This window comes from Pleurodeles waltl, chromosome 7, assembly GCF_031143425.1.
Source record: "Pleurodeles waltl isolate 20211129_DDA chromosome 7, aPleWal1.hap1.20221129, whole genome shotgun sequence".
In the NCBI taxonomy this organism is placed as follows: Eukaryota; Metazoa; Chordata; class Amphibia; order Caudata; family Salamandridae; genus Pleurodeles; species Pleurodeles waltl.
The window spans coordinates 333,998,696-334,026,136 of NC_090446.1; the positions used below are offsets into that span (position 1 = coordinate 333,998,696).

Consider the following 27,441-nt stretch of genomic DNA (forward strand, 5'->3'; position numbering starts at 1 on the left):
GGAAACACTCCACTCATTGGAAGTTGAAAGTAGCATTGCCAAAATGATGGCCCTTCCCTTGCTCCTCATAATCAACCTTCCCCCATTCATAACGACTCATAAAGCTGATGTGTAGTATGTCACTGATGGTGGCCTTACCAGTTTGTATAAAAATCAGCTGGGAGTGAAAGCTAAATACAGGATCTACGAACAGTTTGCTATATTCGACACCATTTTTATCACTGGCAACCCATACAGCCTTATTGTAAAAATGAACTTCAGATTGCTGCATCGGTTGGTAGTTTTGTTAGGACCTTTCTCTCTAATACGGCCAGAAAACCGCTGTTTCTTCATCTGTTGTATGTTAATACAACATTTAGATATTTTGAAAATCAAAAGTGATGCACAATTCAAAAACATTGATTATAAATTAGAGATTTGTCTGCACTGACTTTCTCCCTTTGAAAAAATCTATTGCTTCGCTGATTCTTTCTTGATAATGGCATGCGTTAAGAAAGCTAAAAAAAATGTTCATAGAAACCCAACACTCATTTTATGTTGGGGAAACACAGCCACAGCTGTTGTCATGTGAAACACTTTCCTTCTTTTACCTGTACATGGCTACTACCTGGAGGTAATTCCCCAACATTGTTGTATTGTTTTATACACCAGGGTGGACACAGTAAGAGGCCCAGCCTTTTCACAGAATTTGTTTACTTGAGTCGATTCTGCTGCCTATATCTCCATTGTAGTCATTGATGGGATCCATTCCATTGCACTGTTTTTTAAATGTAAAAAAGTCCTAGAATTTAGATGGAACGGTTTTATTTTTAGTCAGTTTTAGTGGCATTTGAACACAAAATACAGTTGACAAATTAGTCTGTGGCATTAGCATCCATACCTATAGTACATATGGATAAGCTTGAAAGGTGCTAGTATGAGCTACGTTGAGGACTGCCATGGTTATGCAGACAAACTAAATTTGTTGCACAATTAAACCTAAGGCTTTCTATGTTTAAGCAGCTTTGCTCTTGATGGGTATGTGGGTACTTAATACAGTGAGCACTATCCACACAAACTCTCCCCTCCTCCCCCAGCATTTTGCTTTTTCCTGTTCCTGTTCCTGTTCCTGTTTAGATCTCAATTACCTAGCAAAAGGAAGGAGTCCGGTGTTATTGACTCGCTTTGTCCACGCGAAAAGTCTTTGTCCTCAAACAGGCCAAGGAGTAAGATCTTGCCGATGACCTTGAAGTTTTAGCAGACCTTTGACAAACCCTGGGCAACCTCTTCTCAAAAGTGTTGGAACACTCAGTGGCCCAAACTATGTGAAAAATCCTCCCTCCTATGTAAGGGAGTTTGTGGAGTTACTTTGTGGATCATATGGATTCTACCTGGAATGAAGGTAAACCCTGTAGTTAATTAAATTGGATCTGACAGAGCTTGGCAGAAATTACCATCTCCCTTTTGACTATTCTACATTTATTTACCCCTCCTTTGTCAATAACCCCACGTCATCCATCCTTTGGTCCTGCAGGTTGGTGAAAATCTGGACGTTAATGTTGAGGAGAGACTTGTACAACTGTGAGAGCTCTGTTTCTTCTGGTTTGCCTGATTGGGATGAGTTTGCGAGGGTTGCAAGATTGTGTGATATGTCCCAGGTACATGCCTGAATTGTAGATATTCATAGAATTCAAACTTATGAAGTTTAGAAGTTTAGAGTCAACACCATGACTGTGAATGATTTAATGCTACTCACCATTCAGGCAGCGAATCAAAATGCTGGTTACATGGTTGAAAAATAAAATGCTTACGGTCATTTTGTTTCTCACTTTTGGGCATTTTCTTTGAATTTAGAAACATTTTGCCCTCCTCTCTAGAAAACCAAAAGAAAAGATGGAGGATACCATGTTAGATCTCTTGAATAAACCAGTACTGACTAACCGACCATGCTGGGCATTCTAGGACAGGTCGGCTGCTTGAGTTATGCGTTATCTTTTTTCAACCTAATGTATTTTGTATTCTGTATTGCAAGTTAAAAAATTGAACATGTAAAAAAGGGCAGATAATTTTTTTCAAAAACATGATAATTCCATATTTTACAACAAGTTTCAGGATCTTGCACATGGGCAAAAATGTATGTTCAGCCATTTATCTCTCTTCCTTATCTAAAATAAGATTACAGGTAAGTAGCATTTCCTTCTGGAGGATCTAACCAGCCTGATGCATTTGAAACCAATACACCAGTACACCAGTAGTCTTCTTGTGCCTTCTTTAGTGTAAAGTAGCTCACACCTTGGTGAGACCCAGATCTACTTTGGTTTATGTACATAATTGGTAGAGTGTTGGTTTTTAAAGTGGCCAGTGTAAAAAGACTCGTGTGAGGGTTAGGAGGTTTGTCAATAATTGTGGAACAGTTGTGGCTGTGCTCAAGTATTTCACAAGTTTTTGCGGTTTTATTATTGCCATAAATCTGCCATAATTGTATGTTTTGAAAAGCCAGGTGCTATTGCAAGGCTTACGTATTTTTCAAATTGTTTTATCGTCACTGATTGCTTTCGTTCATTTCAGAGCTCCAGAAGTGGCGATCACCGGAGTATTATGAAATCAATGTGCACAAAATGCAGCTGCCCTTTTCCACAAAGCTTCTTGGCAGTGCGGTTACTGCGGAGGAGAAGCAAGAGCGGCGGCAACAGCAGCTCCGACGGCTGCAAGAGTTGAACGCCCGCCGCCGTGAGGAGAAGCTTCTGCTCGACCAGGAGCGTCTAGACCGTTTGCTGTTTGTGCAGGTAATTCAAAGACTGGACATTACCCTTAACACTTCCGCCTAACACCTACTCAGCCTGTTCCCAGCCTCCATTTTCATCTTAGGAAAAGAAGAGGTAACACAGGCTTCTGTTTCTGCTGCTTATCTGGGAAACTCCCTCCAGAATCAATGTTGGAAAAATGTAGGTTCCTTACTTTTTCCATTAGTGTTTTTTATTCTTGTGGGGTGAACCTTCTTCCGTAGCCAAGACATGTCAGGAAATTGTTCTGCATAATCGGCAGCCCCACAGTAGGACCTTTTTAACCTTTTCAGTCCCAATAGCCCTGATGTCTGGTTCCATGAATGTGCGATTATCGGGCATGTCTCCAGAAGTGAGTTGTAAGGTTGCCTGTAGGAGTAGTTACGGGGTACTCCAAACCCTCTCCTGAATCTCCGTGTAAGTGAGAGGATTCCGGGACAAATCAGCAGGTGTCATTAATTTAATTTGATGTAAAACCTCTCTCCAGAATGAATGAACGAGCACACAAGGATACTAGATATGCGCCATAGTTCCCTTTTTTCCGCCCAGTTCCTCCAGCAACTTCCTGGCGACCCAAAAAACATTGTGTGAATGCATTCTGAGCTTAGTGCCACCACATGATTATTTTTCAATTATTTACTTTGTGTTCAGTGCAAGTCACGGTTTTAACTAAACATGTCCACATGTTACTTCATGTATCCTTCTGTATTTGTGGATCAAATTCAGTTTACCAAGAGGCCACGCATGTTGGCTTTCCCTTCGATCAAGATAGCTTGGACGAAAGTCCAGATAATTCAAGATATGTGTCAGTGGGGAAGGAAATGTAATAACGTCTCAACGTCTCATGACTTTGTCGGTTTTCTCGTGGGTTTATTTGTGCTGTATAATAGCTGTGTTATATTGGCTGATGTATGTGAAAGACACGTAGGTATTTATCCAATCCAATATAAAATGGTCTCAATTATGTTCTTTGAATATTTCTAGATGAGGGATTGCTAGGCCTCTATCATGTATGGATTTTTACAAAGTTTTTTTTTTTTTTTTAGGGTCTTCATTTCCCCTGTTAAATACCAGTAGTTAATCCTGGATTTAATTTAGAGCAATAGGCAGGAATCTAAGTGGCAACATCTGAGAGACGTATAAGTGCTAGGGTAAAAAAATAATTGCTATTGTGACCACTTGTCCAAACCAAGAGGTATTCATTTTTCTCCCGTGATGCACTTGTTTAAAAAGAACCTCCAGTGAGGTGAGGCGCTAAAGGGGGGGTGGTGGGGCGATTGTAATCATATTGCTGCTTGGAAGAAGCTGATATATGAATCCCTGAGTATTATAAGGGGTTTGCTGAGATGCAGAAACTCTATCCCCATCCCATCCCTCCCAAGTTATCCATCACAGCAACATGTGTAGATGGTATTGTGGTATTGACTGTAGGCGTAGTATAATTGATCATGAAACCAGATGCTTTCATAGAGTCGTTAAGTTCTCTAACTAAATTAGGAATTGAGAAGTCTGGTTGTGTGACGAAACAAAGGGCATCATCAGCTAACAACACCACTTTGTAACAGGCAGTGTATGTAAGGGTTACTGAAGAAAATGTGCCCCTTCTGCTGGAACACCCCAGATTTTTTTCCTGCTTTAACTGAACCCGTTTTTGATGGCCGTAGGACTGGGCACACTTTACCCCTGCTCGCCAGAGGGAAAGTGCTTATTATGCTTCTTTATAAATGTAAGGTTGGTATACACCTAATTGGCACAATTAACAATTGGCAATTACCCTAGTATATGGTATCACATTTACCTAGGGCCTGTAAATTTAATGTTGTTTGCGAGCTGCAGCACTCCTAGTGCAACCCACTATAGTAGCACTGTAAAAGCATATCACCACGTCTTCCATTCCAGCCTTTATGTTCAGCTTTAAACTGCCCTTTTGACCTGGCAAAGAAACCTTTTTCCTAGGCGAAATCTTCCCCTTTAGTACAATTCACCTCTGTGTTAGGTCCTAAATGCCCATAGGGCACGTTGCAAGGTATACAACAATTAGGGTGTGTATATCTTATGTTTTACATGCCCTGCCAGTAAATAAAACATACAAAGTTGTTTTTCGTTGTTGCAAGGCTGACCCACCATAGAAAAACTACTCAATAACAGCTTAACTTCGGGTTGACTACTGCTAAAAAGATGATTCAAGGACATCATTTATTAGTGATTTTAAATCCAAGTTAATGGTAAAGTTGGACTTCTTTTATATTACTGTTTTGAGAACAACTATATAAAGTTCTCATTTTTCAGCCTACACCTGAAAAGGTTTACTGCCATTGTCATCTGACCCTTGATGGCTCCCCTGCAGTAATATATATATATTCCCCCGGTCAGTGGACCAAGGGTCCTGGAGTGGGAAGTGGGGCTCCATACCTGACCGGATGGCATAGGGGTCTGTGCCCAGCCCCTTTCTGAGCTTCCAAGGATACATCCCTTGTCACTGGCAGATGGAACTCACACTGGTGCCTGCCCCCCTTGTCTCTCTTACGTGAGGCTAGCTCAAACCCAGTAGAGAAAGGAACTGATCAGAACAGTTAGTGGAAAGTCTGGCACTGGCATAAAAGTGGACCACTTTTATACCCGGGACCCCTTTATCTGTGTGTCGCTCTCTCACTACCAGCTCCTCCTTCAAGGTGCCGCACTCCCGCAGCATGAGGCTCCTGATCGAGCCAGCTGTTTGGCCTGCCGATACCTGCTCAACCTTTTGGCATCCAGTTGTGTTCAGGCTAACTTTATAATTACTTATTTTGCTGGCCAGTCTTGTATTTACCATAGTTTTATTTAGTATTAGTTAGTTGCAATCTGGTGTGTTTTCTTCTATTTAGGGCTTTTCTCACTGCCCCCGTCACACTACTTTCCTCCTGTTTTCGACTCCCCATGGCATCCTGCCTTCAGCCCTCTTGCATCCCTGGCCTCCTCTCAGGACTACTTATGCAGGCTGCTTCGTGGCTTTATAGTGTATATCCCTGACCGCTCAGACTGTGTGCCGCTCTCTCGCTGCCAGCTGGTGCTGCACCACTGCAATGAGATCCTCCGGATCGGGACAGCCATCAGGCCCCCCAGTACCTGCTCAAACCTTTTGGCATCCAGTTGTGTTCAGGCTAAATGTATGATTACTTATTTGTGTTCAGGCTCATTGTAAAATTACTTATTTTGCTGGTCATTCTCATATTTAGCATAGTTTTATTTAGTATTACTTTTATTTAGTATTACTTTCCTGCAGGCTTGTGTGTTTTCTTCTGTTTTCAGTTTTTCTCACTGCCCCTGTGGCACTTCTTTTCTGCCAGTTCTGACTCCTCACGGCTTCCTGCTTTCAGCCTTCCCGCCTCCCTCACCGCCCCATTCACCTCCCAGGACTATTGATGCAGGCGTCTGCAAAGCAGAGCCGCATAGTGGGCGCACCACTGGTGCGCCAAAGACAAGCCCATCTGCTCCCATCCGCGCCTGGACCACACCTATCACCAGGAACCCTGGTTCTATGAACATCCTCCGCAACTCATGATCTGAACTCCTCACCCTCTACACCCACTCCTTCGGGGTCTGCTGCCATTCCTCACCTACAAACACTGCTGGTCCATTCTCCTGCCGCCGCCGCTGCTGCCACGCCAACCCACCTCCACCCAGCTGCGTGGCCACTCTTCTAAAATGTATCCGACTCAACGTATGATCCCTCTGCAAGCACTCAACTGAGGTAGGAGACACCATTCACTCCCTCAAGGGCTACATTGCCTTCTTCAGTGGAACGTGGCTCACCACCTCCTCTGCATCTGACTTTACCGCAGCCTCTTCTATGGGCCACAAGATCAAGCTCCTTGACCAACCCAACAAACCAGGAGAAGGCATTGCCATCATTTACAAAGAAACTCTCCAGTGCACCACCCTCACGGTCAACAACACACAGCTCATGGAACACCTCAACTTTCAGATAAGCATAGATTTCAACACCACTGTCATAGGTCTCCCAGTCCCAGCTTCTGAAATGCCATCCCTGTACTCGTCACCCCTAAAGCCATCAACAGCGAACACTACGTCTTTATTGGAGTCCTAAACTTCCACATCGAGGACCTCAACGATACAAACACCTCCTAAACAGTAGGAGCATGTTCAGACCGTGCCATTGTCCACTTCACCTACGCCAGCACTCCCACTCATCCCACCTGCATACAACCCAGCAGATCTGGCTCAAGATCACTGAAAACCAATGGACAGACACCCTCAGTCACCATTCCACAGATGCCACCTCAGACATCAACACTGCCATCAAAAACGTCAATGCCTGGATCACCTATTGCGCTGACAGACTAGGTCCTTCCAAATGATCATACACAAACCCACCAAACAAGCAAATTGGTACACCTCAGAGCTCCGTTTACAGAAGCGCAAATGCAAGCAATTTGAGAGACACTGTCGTTCCCCCAGAGCTCCCAGCAACAGAGACACTTCAAACACTTACTCAGCCAGTACCACAATGGTCTAAAAGAAGCTAAGACACTAGACTTACTAACCGGGATCCAATCCAGCACCAGTAGAAGCAAGGAGCTGCTTATGATCGTCAAGGAATTCTCCAAACTACCAGCAGCAGAAAACAACTCCTCACCGACACAAGAACTCTGCGATTCCCTCGCAGACTAATCCTACAACAGATATCCATAATATAAAGAAACTTTGCCCCCCAGCCAACAACTGCTGACACTCTCTGCCTATTCAACCACAACTACCCCCTTCATTCCCCAAACAGTCACCACCCTCCACAGCTGGAGCCCTCTCACCACGCTATCTACCACCAACATCATGAAATTTATCCACTCTGAGTCACCCACGGACCCGTGTCTCCACCATCTGTTCAACAAAGGCAATATCGCCATTGACATCAAACTCATGGACATCCTCAACTTCTCCATTATGACAGCCATCTACCCCGAAGAGTGGAAATACGCCGGAGTCCAGCCTCTCCTCAAACTCTCAAAAACTGCTGCCCAATCTCCCTGCTTCCCTTCCCAGCCAAGGGCATTGAGAAACCCATTGAATAGCAACTCACCACCTACTTAGGCCACGAACGTCTGAACACCTCCCAATACAGATTTTGAGCCAACCACAGCACTGAATCTGCTCTGATTGCCACCACAGATGACATCAGAACCCTGCTTGATCAGGGAGACTCAGTCGCACTTGTTCTCCTTGACCTCTCAGCAGCATTCAACACTGTCCCCCATGACACGCTACTCAGGATACTCCACCAGATAAGCATTAGAGGAAGCTCCCTACAGTAAATTGCCTTCTTCCTTTCCGGCAGACTACAAAGAGTCTTCCTCCTTTTCTTCATCTCTCAACTCAAGGACATCATATGTGGAGAACCACAAGGCTCTTCCCTCAGCCCCACCCTCGTCAACATCTACATGGCCCCCTGTCCAGCATAATCAGGAGGTACAGTGTGAAAATTATCTCCTACGCAGACGACGTTCAACTCATCCTCTCGTTATCCAAACACATGCCCACTACAAAAGCCAATTTCCACCTCTACATGAATCTTATCGCTGAATGGATGAAGGACAACTACCTCAAACATAACACTGACAAAACAGAAGCCCTCCTGATTGGAAACTCCACCTCACTGCGGGATATCTCCTGGTGGCCTGACAAGCTTGGACCTTGCACTTTTCCCCTTTGCCGGGAACCTGGGGGTCCATCCTTGATGATGATCTCTGCATGGAGAAACAGATAAAGTCAGACTCTGCCACCTTCTTCCTTGCCCTACGTATGCTGGATCCAGGTCACAACGAGAAGAACAATCACTCAGGCACTCATCACCAGCTGCCTTGACTACGGAAATCCCCTCTACTCAGGGATCTCAACTCATCTCACAAAACAACTCCAAGTCATCCAAAAATCTGCCGCCAGACTCATTCTGGACCTCCCTAGAAGAATCCTCTTCTCCCACCATCTAAGAAACCTCTACTGGCTGCCGATGCACAAATGCTGCCAATTCAAGATCCTGACCTACGCATACAAGGCCCGGGACGATTTTGGACCCACTTGTCTCAACCATCGACTGAACTTCTACCAATCCTTCAGACACTTAGCTCAGCATCACTCTGCCTCGCAGTCACCTCCCACATCCGTCGCAGCTCTCTCAGAGGCTGTGCTTTCTCCTTCACCGCAGCCAAACCCTGGAACAGCCTCCCATCCTTCCTGAGAATGACTCCATCTCTCCAGGAGTTCCAGAAGAGCCTCAAGACTTGGCTATTCAACTAGAGCTCTGCAGGACTCGGCACCTGGATACCCTCCTGGGTGACAAGGGTGCTATACAGATCCTCAGGTTACGTAGAAAGACCACACAGACCTCTCCTCAGAACACTGCTGGATCTGTAGTGAATCAGAAGAAGGGCGTCCCTCCTGTCTGGAAAAACTTGAAGGAAGACTGGGCCTGCTTGCCTTGAACCCAGCGCCCCAGAAGTGACTCCATTAATATTAACAGATTAATAAAGGGTGTAACTGAAAATTTTAAAAGGGACTGTAAATTTCAAGGAATTTTAAATTGGAGGCTATAAGTGTAATTATCATCTTCAGATTGATTTGTGGGAGCAGTGCAGGTGCATCAAACAGAATATAGTATGGACGAAGAGTGGCCTCTATTACATTTAGAAATGCTTCAACCTTTCATAAAAAATAAAAAATAAATATATATATATATATATATATATATAAAATGTGTTATCATGTGTATTTGTGTTTGATGGATGCTTATTTCTGTATTTGTTTATGTATTGTTTTGCGGTTCAACTCATCGAAAATGTTTAGGCCAGTGTCCCCGGCTTCTAGTAACGACTCAGTGGAGGGGTCCCTGGATTTCGGTAATGATTTAGTGGGGCCTGCAGGTTCCAGTAATGATAAAGTGGGGGTCCACAGAAGTCAAAAGGTTGGGAACCACTGGTGTAGCTTTTTCGTTTTCGAAGACTCGAGCAGCTGGAGATTTCTGGGGATTCAAGAGAAATAGTAGACACCTTCCCTCAGGATTAAAGGGGACTAGCAGTTTATGCTTTCCCTCAATGTGTAATGTTGCTGAGAGGTCTGCTGCAAATATGCATGCAGGGACACTGTAGTGGTTGTAACTCCAGTTTGGAGGTCACAAGCTTGGCTTCCGGTCATGATGGAAATGGCAATCGCTTTTACTGCCTAGATACTGAGATTCGGAGTAGTAAGTCTAGGGCCAGAAGGAGAGTTTCATAGTCTGGCAGAGCAAAGACTTAGAGATTTGTTGGCATGGAGGATTTCAAGAGACAGAGAGAAATGCCAGGACTTTCGGCAGAAGCTTTCAGACTCAGAGTCCTGGGCATCAGGGACCAGAAAATCTTATAGATTGGCTTAGCAGAAATGGGATTGTTGGTGTGTGCGACATGATTATGATCTTGTTTAAACAGATAGAGTTCATGTGGTTAATTATTTAACTGAAATATTTGGAATTGGCTTATCTCTCAGAATAGTGAATGTCTGTAGGTCCGCTATAGCGGCAGGGCTTTGCTTAATAAATTATGTATCTTTCGGTCAGATTTTACTGACTCAGAAAATAATGCTTAGTATGAGGGTGTTCAACCCATCTACAGTGAAATATACTCCATCATGGGATATTAGACTGTTGTTAGGTTATAGTAAGTTGGGGCGATAATTCAAATCGATTCCAAAACAAATCTCTTTGAAATTGACGCTTCTACTTTGCTTGGTGTCGTTTACAAGGATTTCAGATGTGAGGGCTCTGGATGTTGCAAGTAGGGCTTATCATCCAGAAGGTGTTTGTTTTCTACAGTAAGAGGAGAACGAAAACCTTATGAAAGACTATATTCTACCCTTACTTTGAGTCGAATGAAAGACTGTGCGTGGTTAAGTGTCTGAACATGAATGAACCAAGGGTTTGAGAAATAATGTTGCACAGTTACTACTTTCCTACTGGTGGCCTCATAGGGCAGTTTCATCACCAATTTGACCGAGATGGGTGAAAGAAGTGATGAGAGCTGCAGGTGTGGATGTCACTAGTTTTGGAGCTCATTCGCTTAAAAGTGCATCAGCATCAAAGGCTTTTGTAATGGGTGGTGGATTGCTGGATATCTTAAGCACTACAGATTGATTGAATAAGAACATGTTCAGAAGTTGCTACTTTAAACATGAATGCAATTGGCAATGTTCTAACTGCACTTTAATCTTGAATAATATTAGCCTCTGAGTCGTGACATAAAATGTAGATTTTCCACGGCCCAGTGGGAATAAAATCTGGATTTTATTGAAGACACGGAGCCCAACATTATCGCACCACAATAATAACCCACCCTGAGTGAATTCACTCTTTTCTGGTTTTCTTTGAGAGTTCAGAGAAGGAAAATCGTTATGACTGAGTTAAAGCTTTTATATTTGTACTTTTGATCTTCAGTTTTATCTTGTTTGCAGCTTTGAAGAATGAAGATGTCAGTGTGTTGCTGGACTTTATAGACTAAAAGAATGGTTTAAAGTTATAAATTCTTTCTCTGGTAATGATGTGAGGGGGGAATAAAAGGTGTATTTCGTAATCTTAGCCTGTGTCTTAAATATAATTGTCCTACAGAAGCTACTATGGACCTTGGAATGTAATGTTTCATTATTATTACTAGACGGACAGTCATGCAGACGAAATGTACTTCAATTAAACCCTAAATCGGGATAGGATTTAATTATTAATTCCTGGGTAATGTGATAAAGATGCTAGTTTTTCTTTTGGGACCCAGGCTAGAACAGGACCAGTCAAGAAGGCATATCTTTTTATTTGTTTAGTACATAAAAACTATCTGTAAAGGCTGGGTTTATTTGTATTTGGCTAATTTTATTTTGTATTTATTTTATTTTTGAAGTGCAAACCATGTTGTAAGAGTCTACTTGAAGGGTCTAACAAAAAAGTATACATTGACATAGAAACCATACAAACAACAGTATTTAGACAAATATACACTAGTTTCATAATTTACTAGCAATGATCAATTAAGAATTATCTTAAAAGGCTAAACTTAAGAGATGGATTAGTGGCTTTTCTTTGTTGCACAGGAGCTACTTGAAGATGGACACATGGACCAGTTCCACAAAGGCCTGGTGGACCTAAACATGGACTCTGCTGAAGAGCTTCACTCGTACATCCAGAAGCTGAGCCAAGCTATCGAGCAGACCAAGCAGAAGATATTGCAGGCTGAGGCCAGCGTGGAGGTGGTGGATAGCAAGCTCCAGGTAAATCCCTGTCATAGCTGCTCTCTCATCTCACAATGCTTCTTCACCGAACTAAAGATGCTCCTAGTATCATCACTCCCCAACTAACTTTTTCTCTTGACCACTGTGCCCTCATCTTTAGGGCTTTGGCTTACAAACCTTATTGATCTTTATTGTTAGTCTTCTTTCTGGTGTTTAACGTGCAGCTGCTTAACATACAGCCCCTTAAATTCAATAGATAAAGAAATAGGTAACAAATTTGATATTTCCTTCTAAAGACAGGAGGGACAGGGAGTTTTTTGGTCCAGTGTACTGTCTCCCTTAACTTGAAACTATAAACCAAATAAGTACACTGTTCCAGACTAAGTAAACACAGGGGACTAGAGAGGACTGCAGTGAAATCGTTGTAGGAGTGCCCTCAAGCATCACATTAGGATGTCAAGCATCATCATCGGGCTAACCCCTCGCCAGACTGGCACTGCAATGTCCGACGGGCCTCCAACCGAAGGATGGGGGCTCTTCAACCAAAAAGATGTTTAATCAAAGTCTGCAGCCCATATTGACAGGGGAAAGAAAGGAGAGACAAGAATCTAAAATTGGCTCTAAACCTCATAATAATTTTAATACTTTCAATAAGGGTTAGGCCAAGGTTAAAAACACAACTCAGAGTATTCAGGAGAACAATGTTCCCAATACTCCTTCAAAACTAGGGAGGAGGCAAATTGTTTGCTCCTAACATATGGTCGACATGTTTCGCGCCCTCACGGTCACACATGGATCCACTGGCGCTTCATCAGGACCGATACCATTTTACTTCTCCATGTAAAAACAAGACAATAAATGCTGGAAGGTCACTTACAGTCTGCCGATCTATTGTGTATGTCAGTCAAGTGATAAGTCGCCCATCCCATGTAGGTAACGGGCATCATAGGGACGCGTAAAACCTCTTACCCAAGGAGAGTACTTTCCACTTCTCCTCGAGGTCCGTCTTGAACCTGCCCGAGGTCGCGTTCCTGGAAAACAAATTTGATATGCCGTTGAATTTTACAGATGTGATTGCTTGGACAATGTTACGTATGTAGACAGTATTGAAGCTGCAGGTAGCAAGTTGTGAGAAGTGTTTAAGGTGGTAAAGTAGTTCATGGCATCCACTGCTTGTGTTAGAAGTCTGCCATTATCATTAGAATGGTGTGAAAAATTGGCTTACATTTTTTTTTTTGTTTTTTAAAAGGAGTCTTAAAATTCAGTCTAATCAGTCTAGATCTACTTTAGATGATTTGAGCCTACCCTCCCTAAGGAATTAATAGAGAATGTGGAATGATCCTGTTCTTCTTTTAACCCTATGACTTTGGAAAATAAAATTGCAAATAGTCAGTGCCTCAAATCCGGCTTGCCAATAGACTCCTGCCCAAGAGATCTACTAATTGTGGTGCCAGAAGTAATTAACCCCTTGGTGAACAAGTTGCTCAATGACTCCTTAGCCACAACAGTGGTCCCTTCTCTTTGGAGGCTGTCAAAAATGATCCCACTGCCGAAAAAACCTTCAGCAGACCCCAAAACGTTAACCAATTATAGGCCCTGTTTTTGCTGTCCGGCACAATCAAATCAAATCAAATCAAATCATTAACATTTATAAAGCGCGCTACTCACCCGTGCGGGTCTCAAGGCGCTAGGGGAAAAAGGGGGGGTTATCGCTGCTCGAACAGCCAGGTCTTTAGGAGTCTCCGGAAAGCGGAGTGGTCCTGAGGCTGGTGGGGAGGGAGTTCCAGGTCTTGGCCGCCAGGAAGGAGAAAGATCTCCCACCCGCCGTGGAGCGGCGGATGCGAGGGACAGCAGCGAGTGCGAGGCCAGAGGAGCGGAGGAGGCTGGTGGGGACGTAGAAGCTGAGGCGTCTGTTGAGGTATTCCGGTCCCTTGTCGTGGAGGGCTTTGTGTGCGTGGGTGAGAAGTCGGAAGGTGATCCTTTTGCTGACTGGGAGCCAATGCAGGTGTGTCAGGTGTGCGGAGATGTGGCTGCTGCGGTGTATGTCGAGGATGAGGCGGGCCGAGGCGTTTTGAATGCGTTGCAGGCGATTTTGGAGTTTGGCTGTGGTCCCGGCGTAGAGGGTGTTGCCGTAGTCCAGGCGGCTCGTGACGAGGGCGTGGGTCACGGTTTTTCTGGTGTCGGCAGGGATCCAGCGGAAGATCTTGCGGAGCATGCAGAGGGTGAGGAAGCAGGCGGAGGACACGGCGTTAACTTGCTTGGTCATGGTGAGAAGAGGGTCCAAGATGAAGCCGAGGTTGCGGGCGTGGTCTGTGGGGGTCGGTGCGGTGCCAAGGGCCGTGGGCCACCAGGAGTCGTCCCAGGCGGACGGGGTGTTGCCGAGGATGAGGACTTCCGTTTTTTCAGAGTTCAGCTTTAGGCGGCTGAGCCTCATCCAATCTGCGATGTCCTTCATACCCTCTTGTAGGTTGGTCTTGGCGCTGGCGGGGTCCTTGGTGAGGGAGAGTATAAGTTGGGTGTCGTCGGCGTAGGAGGTGATGATGATGTCGTGCTTGCGTACGATGTTGGTGAGGGGGCTCATGTAGACATTGAAGAGTGTCGGGCTGAGTGATGAGCCTTGGGGTACGCCGCAGATGATCTCGGTGGGTTCTGAGCGAAACGGAGGGAGGTAAACTCTTTGGGAACGGTTTGCGAGGAAGGAGGCGATCCAGTCCAGGGCCTGGCCTTGGATCCCGGTGGAGCGGAGGCGGGTGATTAGGGTGCGGTGACAGACGGTGTCAAAGGCAGCCGAGAGGTCGAGCAGAATGAGGGCGACTGTTTCACCGTTGTCCATCAGGGTTCTGATGTCGTCAGTGACTGAGATGAGGGCGGTTTCAGTGCTGTGGTTGGTTCGGAATCCGGTTTGTGAGGGGTCGAGCAGGTTGTTGTCTTCCAGGAAGGTGGTCAGCTGTTTGTCAGAGCTGCCAGAGAAAGTTGTTTACCATCGGCTTTCCGTCCGTTATGAGTCTAATGACATTCTGCATCCCATTCAACCTGGCTTCAGGCCTGCTTGAGCCCTGAAACTGCTCTTCTTGAGGCATCTGAGCACTTTAAGTGTACTTTAGATACAGGTGCCAAGGCTGTGCTGATGATGTTAGATCTGTCAGCGGCCTTTGAAAACAATTCCACACTCTATCCTTCTTTTTCGGACTATTGGATTGAAGGACTCCTCGTTGAGATGGATGGAGTGTTTAGGGAACCGAGGCCAAGAGGCTTGAACCTCTCCTCCATCAAGTTCTAAGGCCTTAAGAGTAGGGGTCCCACAAGGCTCTGCCCTAAGCCCCACTTTAACATCTATCTTCTCTTGTACATCTGGTGTAATCTTTTGGAGCTAAAATAATCTTGTATGTGAACAATACTCTGCTGCTCTTCTCCTTTAATAAAGGGAAAGATCTTGTCACAGATTTAATCAGGCCTTTTCTGGCTGCAGTTTTCTATTGGATGTGCCAGAACAAGTGGATGTGCAATGTTGTTAAGACGGAAGTACTTTTCTTTGGCACTGGCTCACTGGTTGGAGGAGGGATAACCACCACATGGATGCTTACTAACTTAGTAACACAAAGGAAACTATCACAGCGTTTGTAAGTATGGGTTCAAAATATCAGCATGCAAACTGCTTTTGGTTACAAAGCCCTGGAAAGCTGAAAGTGTCGCATCACAAAAAGTGCAAGTTCACTTAGCACATAAAACTCGTGTTGCTTCTGCTCTGCGCTCCTAGAAGAAAAAGGTTTCATGTTAATGTTCCTAGATGCTTGTGTAATGGACTTGGACTACGACCAAAAAAACACCTGATTACTACCGATTAGATGTCTAGTGATTAAAGGACTCCATCATAAATGTCTTCCTTATTTGATCCAATTATCTGAAATGATTATTTTCAAACGAAATTTAAATCCATTACAAGGTTAACTTATGTTGTAATGCTGCCCTCGTGTGGTAGACATATAGTATTACTATTTACTATTGTTGTTAGTTTTCATTGTAACAGAATGACTGACGTAATCCAAATGTGCGCCTGTTTTACGTTCATTGGATAAAATAAAGTTCGAACAAAGTTAAGGTTGGCCGGGGGCTGCCACCTCTTTATTGTGATGTGTTTTAATTTGCGAATCGCAAAACAATGAATATGTTGGATCGATTGATGTGCATTTGAGTATGGTAATTTTTAAACTCACAATAACTTTTAACCTGGAAGTGTATTTAGGAGATATGACCGAGTGACCCACCAGGATGAGTGCTTCTTCTACTGTGAGTTAGAGCGTACATACAGGGAGTGCAGAATTATTAGGCAAGTTGTATTTTTGAGGATTAATTTTATTATTGAACAACAACCATGTTCTCAATGAACCCAAAAAACTCATCAATATCAAAGCTGAATATTTTTGGAAGTAGTTTTCAGTTTGTTTTTAGTTTTAGCTATGTTAGGGGGATATCTGTGTGGCAGGTGACTATTACTGTGCATAATTATTAGGCAACTTAACAAAAAAAAATATATACCCATTTCAATTATTTATTATTACCAGTGAAACCAATATAACATCTCAACATTCACAAATATACATTTCTGACATTCAAAAACAAAACAAAAACAAATCAGTGACCAATATAGCCACCTTTCTTTGCAAGGACACTCAAAAGCCTGCCATCCATGGATTCTGTCAGTGTTTTGATCTGTTCACCATCAACATTGCGTGCAGCAGCAACCACAGCCTCCCAGACACTGTTCAGAGATGTGTACTGTTTTCCCTCCTTGTAAATCTCACATTTGATGATGGACCACAGGTTCTCAATGGGGTTCAGATCAGGTGAACAAGGAGGCCATGTCATTAGATTTCCTTCTTTTATACCCTTTCTTGCCAGCCACGCTGTGGAGTACTTGGACGCGTGTGATGGAGCATTGTCCTGCATGAAAATCATGTTTTTCTTGAAGGATGCAGACTTCTTCCTGTACCACTGCTTGAAGAAGGTGTCTTCCAGGAACTGGCAGTAGGACTGGGAGTTGAGCTTGACTCCATCCTCAACCCGAAAAGGCCCCACAAGCTCATCTTTGATGATACCAGCCCAAACCAGTACTCCACCTCCACCTTGCTGGCGTCTGAGTCGGACTGGAGCTCTCTGCCCTTTACCAATCCAGCCACGGGCCCATCCATCTGGCCCATCAAGACTCACTCTCATTTCATTAGTCCATAAAACCTTAGAAAAATCAGTCTTGAGATATTTCTTGGCCCAGTCTTGACGTTTCAGCTTGTGTGTCTTGTTCAGTGGTGGTCGTCTTTCAGCCTTTCTTACCTTGGCCATGTCTCTGAGTATTGCACACCTTGTGCTTTTGGGCACTCCAGTGATGTTGCAGCTCTGAAATATGGCCAAACTGGTGGCAAGTGGCATCGTGGCAGCTGCACGCTTGACTTTTCTCAGTTCATGGGCAGTTATTTTGCGCCTTGGTTTTTCCACACGCTTCTTGCGACCCTGTTGACTATTTTGAATAAAACGCTTGATTGTTCGATGATCACGCTTCAGAAGCTTTGCAAGTTTAAGAGTGCTGCATCCCTCTGCAAGATATCTCACTATTTTTGACTTTTCTGAGCCTGTCAAGTCCTTCTTTTGACCCATTTTGCCAAAGGAAAGGAAGTTGCCTAATAATTATGCACACCTGATATAGGGTGTTGATGTCATTAGACCACACCCCTTCTCATTACAGAGATGCACATCACCTAATATGCTTAATTGGTAGTAGGCTTTCGAGCCTATACAGCTTGGAGTAAGACAACATGCATAAAGGGGATGATGTGGTCAAAATACTCATTTGCCTAATAATTCTGCACTCCCTGTAGTACATGACGATTTTGTGGTAGTTTAGACAGTTGAACGCACTAAAGAATGGAAATTGACGATGCTGAGCTTGTTCCTCCATTTAGTAAGGTGTTGGTGAACATAGGCTTGTGTCAGAATTTGAACCAAACATAACTTAAGGCATGTGCTTGTGTAACGAAGGGGTGACACTTCAGTCCTTCGGGCAGAGTTTCAGGATGGTTTTGATTGTGATGTTCACTACCAGTAGTGTTCACGAAAATATGGATATATAAATATGTAAAGACACCTGTGTGCCAACTCCTCACACATTCAGTGGCTTGAGTTTCCACTGATTTGTGATAGACTGTATGTTGACCGCTAATAGGCAGCACTGCTGCAAGCGCAGTTGGCACTGTGCGTTTTGTTTTGTACAGAAATTACCCAAACCAAAAAAAGGCACAGAATGCAGAAAGTAATCCATGGTGATTCTTGTGTTATTTGGAAAACTCACTGGTTTTGTGCTAAGGACCTTGCCCATTCTCCACGCATTTGGCTCTGTCAAAGATGGAATTTTTAATGCGGATCTTTCAGGTTTGGTTCAGTTTGTGACGGGGAGGTTGCTAAGTCATTAGGGGTGAAATTAGATTTCCTATGGAGTAACGTATCATACCTCATTACAGTGCCACGATTTGCCTCTGTTATATGTTATGTTTGATGTTCCTGTTATGGCATTAGGCAAGAAATGCCTTGGATCTTCATAATGAAATTGTTGACATTATTTACATTTTTTCTTACAGATTTGAATTTTTGGAATTACTTTTAAACTGAAAATGGTCAAGGTGTGGTTTTGTTGTAGACCTTCCAATTTTTTTTTTTAGTTATTAGATGCAAACATTGTACGCTGGGAAACTTACACTTTTCGAAAATTGGAAAGGCTGGCAAAGTTCTGAATCTGAAATTTTGTGTCTGTTTCTCCCAGAAAACTAACCGAAGTTTCTGCTATGATTTCCCATCAATATTTCTTTCGTTAGCATGCTCTCCTAGCACTGTTGATCTTTTCTGTTCATAACAACTTCTAATATAGTAGCGTAATGGTATTATGAAGGTGTATGGGGTGTGGTGGCTAAAGACCAAAGGAAAGGGATTTAGGGTGGTAATGCATATTGCCATGAAAATCCGTATTGAATTCGCCTGGGCAATCTGCCGTATTGACCTGATCAAGAAGTGCTCCTTCTAAGGTTTACTTTTTTCCTCTTCCTAGTATTAAGTTCTTTAATGTGTTCAGTCTTTTTCTTTCCTATTTCTTTCGCTTTGTTTCTCTCTTCTCAGTCTCGCACACCGTCTCTATCCCCTGTCTTTATCCTTCCCACATTCTCTTTTTGTCGTCCCTTTATCCTCTCTGTCACTGCCTGCCCGCTTCGCTTTCTTTAAAAAATGCTGCCATGGGTCTTTTCCAATATCTACTTATTCTTTTTCAGGTACCAGACTTGGAACAGTTGGGCAATGACACCTCTCTGGAAGACATGGAAACCATGACTGACCTGGATCCTCTATTTCCAGAGGAGGCCCCAGAAACAGAGAGGCCAGTCACCACAGTGCAGGTATAGCAAAATTGCCGTTTATATGTCATCTCCTCCTAATACCGGATGCATTGTTCCTTTTCGTGTCATTCATTTGCTTGTTCATCTTTAAAGTTTAGCATTTGTAGCAGTTGACAGGCAGGCACTGATACACGGATGCTACACAGCTGCCATCCATTGGGCTCTCTCCACTGGGGCACACAGAGTGCAATTGTCTTTCTCGTCTTTGTGTTTGCCGTCCGGCAGCATTCTCATAGTTTAATTGTTATATTCTTGTTGGGACTTGGAAGAGGCGAGGTGTTGCTCAGAGCTCTTGGAAAGAGGGCTCAGAATTTCAAAGTGCCAAAATATTGTGCCCCCCCCCCCCCCCACTCTGCCCCCACCACCCTCCCCCCCCCCAACACCCCGGTTGCCTGCTGTATCTTGATGACTTTTCTACGGCCATGATCTGCATATTTCACAGATATATGAATGCGCAGAATCTTTTTCTTACCTTTTTGTTGAGTTTTGAAATGGACTACCTTTCCAATTGTTGGTGCTGAAGGAACATCTCAAATCTGCACAGGCTTACAAATCCCGGCGGTACCTTATATAGCAGTATTTTGACCTTGCCGTCCTTTACTAATCAACAGCACTATGACAGTTTTAGGGGCCAGGCACTCTAAACACTTTTAGCGTAACATAGTTTGTCAAGGAGTTTTCGTTGCTTTCTCCTGCTTTAATAGGCTTTCCTACTAGCAGTACTGGGAGTCTTTTCCAAGCATCCACTTCTTATTAATGATTAGTTGCCTGTCATTCTTGTAAGGGGCTGTCTGTTAATCCGTTGATCGACTGTAGCTTACTAGTTGGAGTAACTATGTTTTCATTTTGTTATGGTTTAACTGGAACCATTGTTTACTTTTGATGATGTTGAAACTGAACTGGCATGGTGTGATTTTTAATCCTCCATACTTCAGAAGATTTTGCCATTAATGGTCTGATTATTTTAGCAAGTTAGGACACTGAGTGATTATGAAATAAACTGAGTTTATTGTTTTCCCTGAATGTCCGAGTGAGGTGGCAGGCCCTAGATGTTTAGAGATGACAGGTTTAAAAGATCTTCTGTTTAGTTTGCTTTCTCTTTCCTTGGGGCTCTGCAAGTTTCATAAAGTTGGAGTTGTGGCTGTGTCCTGAGGGAGAGTTTTGCAACTGTATTGTCTGGTTGACTGGTGTGAAGCTTTGTGTATATCAGAGAAGGTGCGCTACAGACTGTTCCCCAGTCAGTCATATAACAGATGATCTTCCCTGCCCGTGTGTAAGAGGGAGTAACAAAAACAGTCTCGCTGCTTTCGTAGTCATTCATGCCTGTAGCAACTGCCGCAGAGTGCTGTCTGGCATCGAAAACACAGAGGCCATGAGATTAATCTGCTTAATAAGCTCAAGAGCTTGGGTGTAGTCTGTACAGTGGTGAGGCATATTTAGTTGCTCTCCTGGTCTGGCCTTCAATACTGTGTATTTGGAATATGGTTGATTTAAGCTGTTTTACTTGTGTTTTATGTTTTCACATATATACTTGAAGCATTGTCTCTGACTTTCAAATAAAGCCGACACTGACTGACAGACTGGCGGTCCAAGTCAGACATGGCTGAAAGGTGCAGTGAATCTGGTATTTCTGATTCCTGGTAAATTGTTGTTTTCACGCCCTAAGATACAAGGTTGGTGGGGAATTTCAGAGGCTGTGCTGCTGATTGCTGAACCATCGTTGCCGAGATTCCTGTCTTCATGGACAGGGCAGTTCAGAGGCGCTTTGGGGATATATATCTATAAAAGGGTATATAGTTATATTTGAAAGACACTTACTCTGAAGCTCCATTCTTGTCCATGGATTACTGGAGATTTAGTCATAACCTTACATTGTACTTTAGGAAGAGCACCATCAAGTAACTAACTTTGCTTATCTCATAGCCCTTGCAGTACTATACCATGAGCAGTGACCATGATGTGTACAAGATTGTTTTATTCATACATCGAAGGACAAATCTGGCAGGACTGCCATTACAATAGTACTGAGAGAATGGGATCTCATGTGCCAACTGGAACTACAGCAAATGAAATGCTAAATCAAAGTGAGGATGTGAAGTAGATACAACTAACCTGAAAACGTCATGTAAAGCATAAAATCTCTTCAGTTGTGTAGGATGATTCAAAACACACATCTCATCATAATGAAGGATGATTATATATCTGCTTTGAAAGGACTAGGCCGGTACAGCAGAAATGAGTTTCCAGAGCCTGGCTGAAACGTTTGAGAGTTTTGAGAAGAGGTCCCCTGTTAAAACGTTGTGCTTTTGGAAAGAGAGAATTGCATGTCAAGACGTTGATGCTTTCTTCCAGATTTGTATATCTGAATTGTCTGCCCCCTGTGAGTGCTCCCACCTCTGAACGCTGCAATGTTTGGATTGCTTCCACTGTGTTGCCTGCAAGGAAGCAAAATGTTGTTTTACCACTCCTTTGAAAAGCCTTCAGAAGACCATTCTTTGCTAAGTAGTATTCAGCCTATTTCTCTTCTTTGCTTCACTTTTAAGGTGCTTGAAAAAATGTTAAACTTCAAATTTCTGTTTTTTTGGGGGAGAGGGAGGTTTGCACTTTTCTTCCATTTGCTTAGCTAGAACCTCAGTCTGTTTAATGTCTGAATCAGCAGACATGGTCTTCGTTGAGGTGACCCAGGTGGTACTGCTGTCCTGATAAACTTAGTTGCAGCATTACAGTCTCTCGTGTAAAGCCCTCAAAATATGAGTGATTACTCCAGCTCTGCAGTTCCTCTGACCTTTCTAGTAGGTGCTGGGCCAGGAAACGACTGATGAATTAATAGTGTCCTTTACATTTTCTTTCATCCTCTTCATTAAGTGAACCGCGGGACCAAATAAAGTAATAGAACAGGGTGAACACTTGTGCAATGCACCTTTAACCTTCTCAGTTGCAAAACTTGTAGTTCTTACTCCCTTATTTATTTTGCCAAACACCAAGCGCCTCTGGTCAGGGAGTGGCATATTTAGTGTTTCGGTGGAATATGCGCCCTACATACATGTTGTGGGAATTATTTCCAGGGTTATACAATTGAGATAGATAAGTAGTTAGACTACTACCTGTCTCCCGATCACATGTATACCCAAATAAATCATTGATGAAACACTTCTTGACCCCTCAAAACATCAGTTATTCTCTTAAGGTAATTTGTTGCACTAAAATGCTATGTCCGTGTCTATTCAAATCCAAGAACATTTTAAAACAATTTATTGTATTTACTGCAAGATCTTGATGGAGTGCACATACAAGGATAGAGGATGCTGCCTTGGAATTAGGCGTATCTCAGCAGGGACCAAAGTCAAGTGTGATGCCTTTTTCAGTAAGCGGTATGTTCCAAATGCTATTGCAGGACGAAGGAAGATCTATATCAATAGAATATGCCAGTGAAGCTGGGGAAGTAACCAGTCATGGTGTAATTTGCAGTTCATTGCTAAAACATGAATCTCAGGTTTTGTAAGATGGCACATAGTTTTTCTCATTTGTTTTTTGTGTCCCACCTTCAAAGGCTTTCTAGGCAACCTGGGCCACTCCAGAACTGCGAGCTGTCAGCCTCCTGGCAAATGCTGGCATACCTCTGAATGTCATAACTGGAAGTAATGAATGTCATAGGAGAGAGAGAGTTGCAAAGCTGTGATGAATTCAGCAACTTTCTGATAATGCTTATCCAACTTCATCAAACTTTTTTTTTTACCTGCCCATTTACTTGATTTTTAGATATGTTTCTTAATTCCGCCCATCTTGCTGTCCTTTGGGCGTGTGTTCATCCGCAGAGTTGAGTACCACCCTCAGGGCTAATTATGCATATAGTGATTTGCTTTGGAAGACATCACTAGCATTAAAATCGGGGGTTTGATTTAAATGTATTGCTGCAGACAAGGACACTCACATTATAAAACTATTTGATGATATCCCATTCAGCTAATAATCTACCTTGGCCCTAGTCTTGGCAAGGTGAGATATAATTGCTTGCATTCATGGAATCGCGGATATCATCCTTTTTTTTATTTATGATATATTTAGACAACATCCTGCACTGCAAATATTTTTATTTGTAGGGTTGATCACTCTTCTCACCAAATATGAAGTTGTTAGTATAAACAATGAGCATGCAAGAATCTGAATTGATGGTAGTACACGCTAACCAATCTAGGGAAGGGGACTGGCAATTGGGTCCAACTATATTTGATAATTCTTTATAGTATAAAGTAGTAATATCGACAAAAGTCTTTCCACGTACCAGTACCAGGCAGGCTTTGTGGTGCTCAGTTGGCAAATCAAGATGAGGTTTGTCTGCAAACTTCCTGTATGCAAAAGTGCATGGGTGCCAATTAAAATGTTAAAAGCAGTAATGTCAATGATCTAGCATGCAGGGGCTAGGTGTCCCTTTTTGCATAGTCTAGTAATTATCCTGGTGACAAAAGAGGCACATCTTGGGAAATGCTCTATTGCATAGTTCCTCCGGCCTGCTTCCTTGTACTCTGGAGAAACCTGGAGACTTATCCCATTCCTTTGCCAAATGTTGTCCTGGAGAATCCTTCAGACATGCAGATGCTTGTATTTGGGACAAAGAGGGAAAAACATGAGCAGTTGGTATGAGATGTCTTGATATGATTCCACCAAACCTCAGAGGCTACATGAACTTATTTAACAAGACGCTCCCTTGCACTTCTTTGAGTGCCCAAAGCCCTCTCAAGTCTACCAGCATCCAATATGGCTATGCTATGATATTTAGATGTAGTCTTTTCAGAGTGCTTCCTCCTAGGTTCCAGCACTTGCCAATTCTCAGCTTGTTACCCTGCGATCTAGTGGTGCGATTTAAAACTCCTTCAAAACTGTTAATTCATAGCTTTTTGTGCGGGTACTGTACCTGCATGTGTGCATCCCTTGTGGCATCTTGTGCACCTACAATCCCTTGCCTTTTCCTCCTTTCCATTGAAAGTTGTGCTTAGGAGCCTGCTTCTATCACACTTGTCCTGGGATATAGCTTTTTAAACATCTTCATCATTTGTTTTGCTGTTTTCACACCCATTCTCCTCTTCTTTCTTCGAGATGTTAGTTAATGTCAGGATGATCCAGTCGTGTGCATTATGGCAATGACCACTTCAAGCAGCTTCCACACGTAATCTATTTGTACCAAAGCCATCTGGTGTATACCTGAGCTCTGTGTGCTAACATCAGTAGGTGGTAACTATGTTGCTTGCATGCAAAGTTAGGGTCCACCTGTTCCCATGGAGACTTCTGATTTGTCTTGTTGATTAAATCCAAAGGCCAGTGCATGGGCCTTGACAAAAACTCCTTGCTTTGAGTACTCTTTCTGCTGGTGTTGAATCATGGCACAATTCCAGAGGGCACATAGCTTGTGGTGATCACTTGCTGGCTCTTCACAAGTAACTTTGAAAAAGTGAACGCGCCAGATCGTACAACCATTTTCCCCTGACTGCAGCCAACCTGTTTTACTGGTGTGCTGTTATTAAGGTCATGGAAAGGCTTCAGGATTTCGAAGGAGCATAGCCTTCAGAGGCAACACCTTCTTCAGTCCCTGAGGGTCTGCTATTCCAGTAGGTTAATTACAGGCCCGCCTGAGTAGAGAGGCTGCTTTTGCACTGTGGAATTTGAGCCATTCTTTTCTTGTGGACATCGTTGTTTTCGTTGCAGTGCCAGGTCCGAACAGTTAGTTCCATTTTGTCCTCCCCTTCAGTTCAGTCCTGCCCCTCAAAGTGCACATGACTGTTTCGACAGGAAAAGGGCTTCCAATCCATTGAGCAAAGAGCCTTTTTGCTTGAAACGATAGATTGTAACTTCATCAGTGCTCCGGTACTCCATCTGCCTCCAACCTATTCCTAACTTCGTTTTCAAAGGCACAGATCGAAAAATAGAGACACTTCTACCCAGCCCAACTCTTGGCCAGCTACAGCAACCTTGATGGAATGGCATCCCTTAATCTTAGGTACAGCAGACACATTAGTATGTATTTCTGGTATCCTCCGCACCTCTCGGAGTTTCTCTTGAGCAGCACTTGGCACTGGGCTTTGCCGTAAAAACCAAGAAAAGATGCCTAAGAGTCCTCATCCATCTCTTCAAAAGTTGGCTTTTTCCTACTCTTCTAAACTGCTGATAACATATAGTGGCTACAGTGAAGTTCAGAGGAGTAGAGTCATACAATTGAATGTTGCTGAGCACAGTCTTAGAATTCTGAATGGGCCTGGGGCCGAGGAGGGTGCTGACATAAATTCCTTTATAATCTCTTTGCTCAGGGATGTAGTCCTAAAGAACAGACCAGATATTAATTTAGAACTAGAAATTCAGAGAGCACATACTGAATTTTCTATCCCATGCGGTAAAAGAGGCAACACTGGGTATCGCCTTGAGGAGTTTGTCTTTTAATAGGAAGGTGTTTTCCTTATCCATAAGATCCGGTGTGTGAAGGCAACAGATCAGCGGCAGTGTGAGCTTGACAGGATAAAGGAGGAGCTGCAGAAATTGGGGCCCAAGGGGCAGTTCAAATTTCCAACAATGCTCCTCATTATGTGGAATAACCAGATGATTAACTACCATGCTCTGGCAGATGTGGATGCATTAGTTGATTCTATTAAAGAAGGGGCAATGTATTGATCCTCCAGAGATTTTGAATGCCAGGTTTTGGTGGGGGTGGGCGGTGTGTGATAGAGGGAGTGGGGCGGTGTTTGAGGGGGTGCGTTGCAGTTACGTTTTTTCTTTGAGGGTGTCATGCCAGTATTTCCTGGGGAAGCTCTAAGGCATTTGATATGCCCACAAGCAGTGTAAGGGTTCCCCAGTATGGGGCATGGGGGTGGATGGGGAGAAGGGCACTGGGTAGGGAGTAGTGAGAAAAGATTAAAACAATGTCCTTGGTTTCACCAAGCTATAGTTTTCTCATGTGTAGACCCTAGACTAACCATTGGGGAGGGAGGTTATGTTTTGTTGGAAATAATGGGAGAGGTAAGGAGATAATTTTCTTGACCTGGAATGTTAGTGGTTTGTTAGTGGTTTAAGGAGTCGGGGCAGGCAAAGATTGGTGATGCAGTACCTTGAGGAAAGTGTGACACATATTATTACCTTACTAGAAACTCACCTTGCCGCAAATGAGACCAGAGCCCTTTTCTCTGTGGCTGGATGGCTGGAAGGGTATGTGGTTTTTGATCAAATAGAACATTGTAAGGGGGTTGCGATTTTAGTGATGGAGGGTGCTGGAGTGGAGGTCACATTCGTGAAAACAGACATCTCTGGTAGGTGTGCCTTGGTAGGTATGGGATGTGCTAGTTTGTATGTGTAGGATTGTATGGGCCAATCTCAGACAACCCTTTTTATATAGGCAACCTTGGGTGGAATCTGTTTGAGATGTAGACAACACCTTCGATAGATCTAGCCAGAGAGATCGTGCTCAGACACCAAGGACATAGCAGGCTCTTAGAAATATGCTGCAGGATTTAGGGTTGGTGAATTTTTGGAGACACTTAAAGTGCCTGACGAGAGGCTGTACTTTTCATAGCAAAAAACATGACCACTATTCCAGATTGAATTACTTTTTTGTCAACTGAAATCTTGCGGCTACAATAAAGGGGATTATTCATCTTCCTGGGCATATTTCGGATCATTGTGCAATCTCCATACTACTCCATTGTCCTGTAAGCAGGCAGAATTCAAGGTGGACTTTAAAGTGAACCCTTCTTTTTGATAGGGGTGTGACGTCCATCTTTAAAAAAGCCAGTGTAGATTTGTTTTCTTGATAATGCTAGTACAGCTCAGCTAGGGATAATTAGGGATACAGTTAAAGCCCTTATTCGGGGGTTCTGCGGAGTAAGACGCACTTAAAAAATAAGTTACAAAAGGAAGGATTGGCCAGACTGGAGCAAGAAGTGGAGGATTTGGAGGCTCCAATACCACCCCCTTGGAGCTTTATAAGCTTTTAAAGGAAGAAGTTGTACCAGTGTGGGAGGGTATGTTTA

The 27,441-nt window shown here is 43.4% G+C and overlaps 1 protein-coding gene across 1 annotated transcript in view; it reads left to right on the forward strand.

The window, feature by feature from the left end:
- The window catches only part of ACTR5 (actin related protein 5), a 156,210-nt gene that overhangs the window by 88,609 nt on the left and 40,160 nt on the right, over positions 1-27,441 (forward strand). The window contains exons 4-6 of the mRNA XM_069243778.1: positions 2,548-2,765; positions 11,865-12,041; positions 19,310-19,432. Coding sequence (XP_069099879.1) covers positions 2,548-2,765; positions 11,865-12,041; positions 19,310-19,432 — 518 coding nt within the window. The remainder of the gene's footprint in view (positions 1-2,547; positions 2,766-11,864; positions 12,042-19,309; positions 19,433-27,441) is intronic.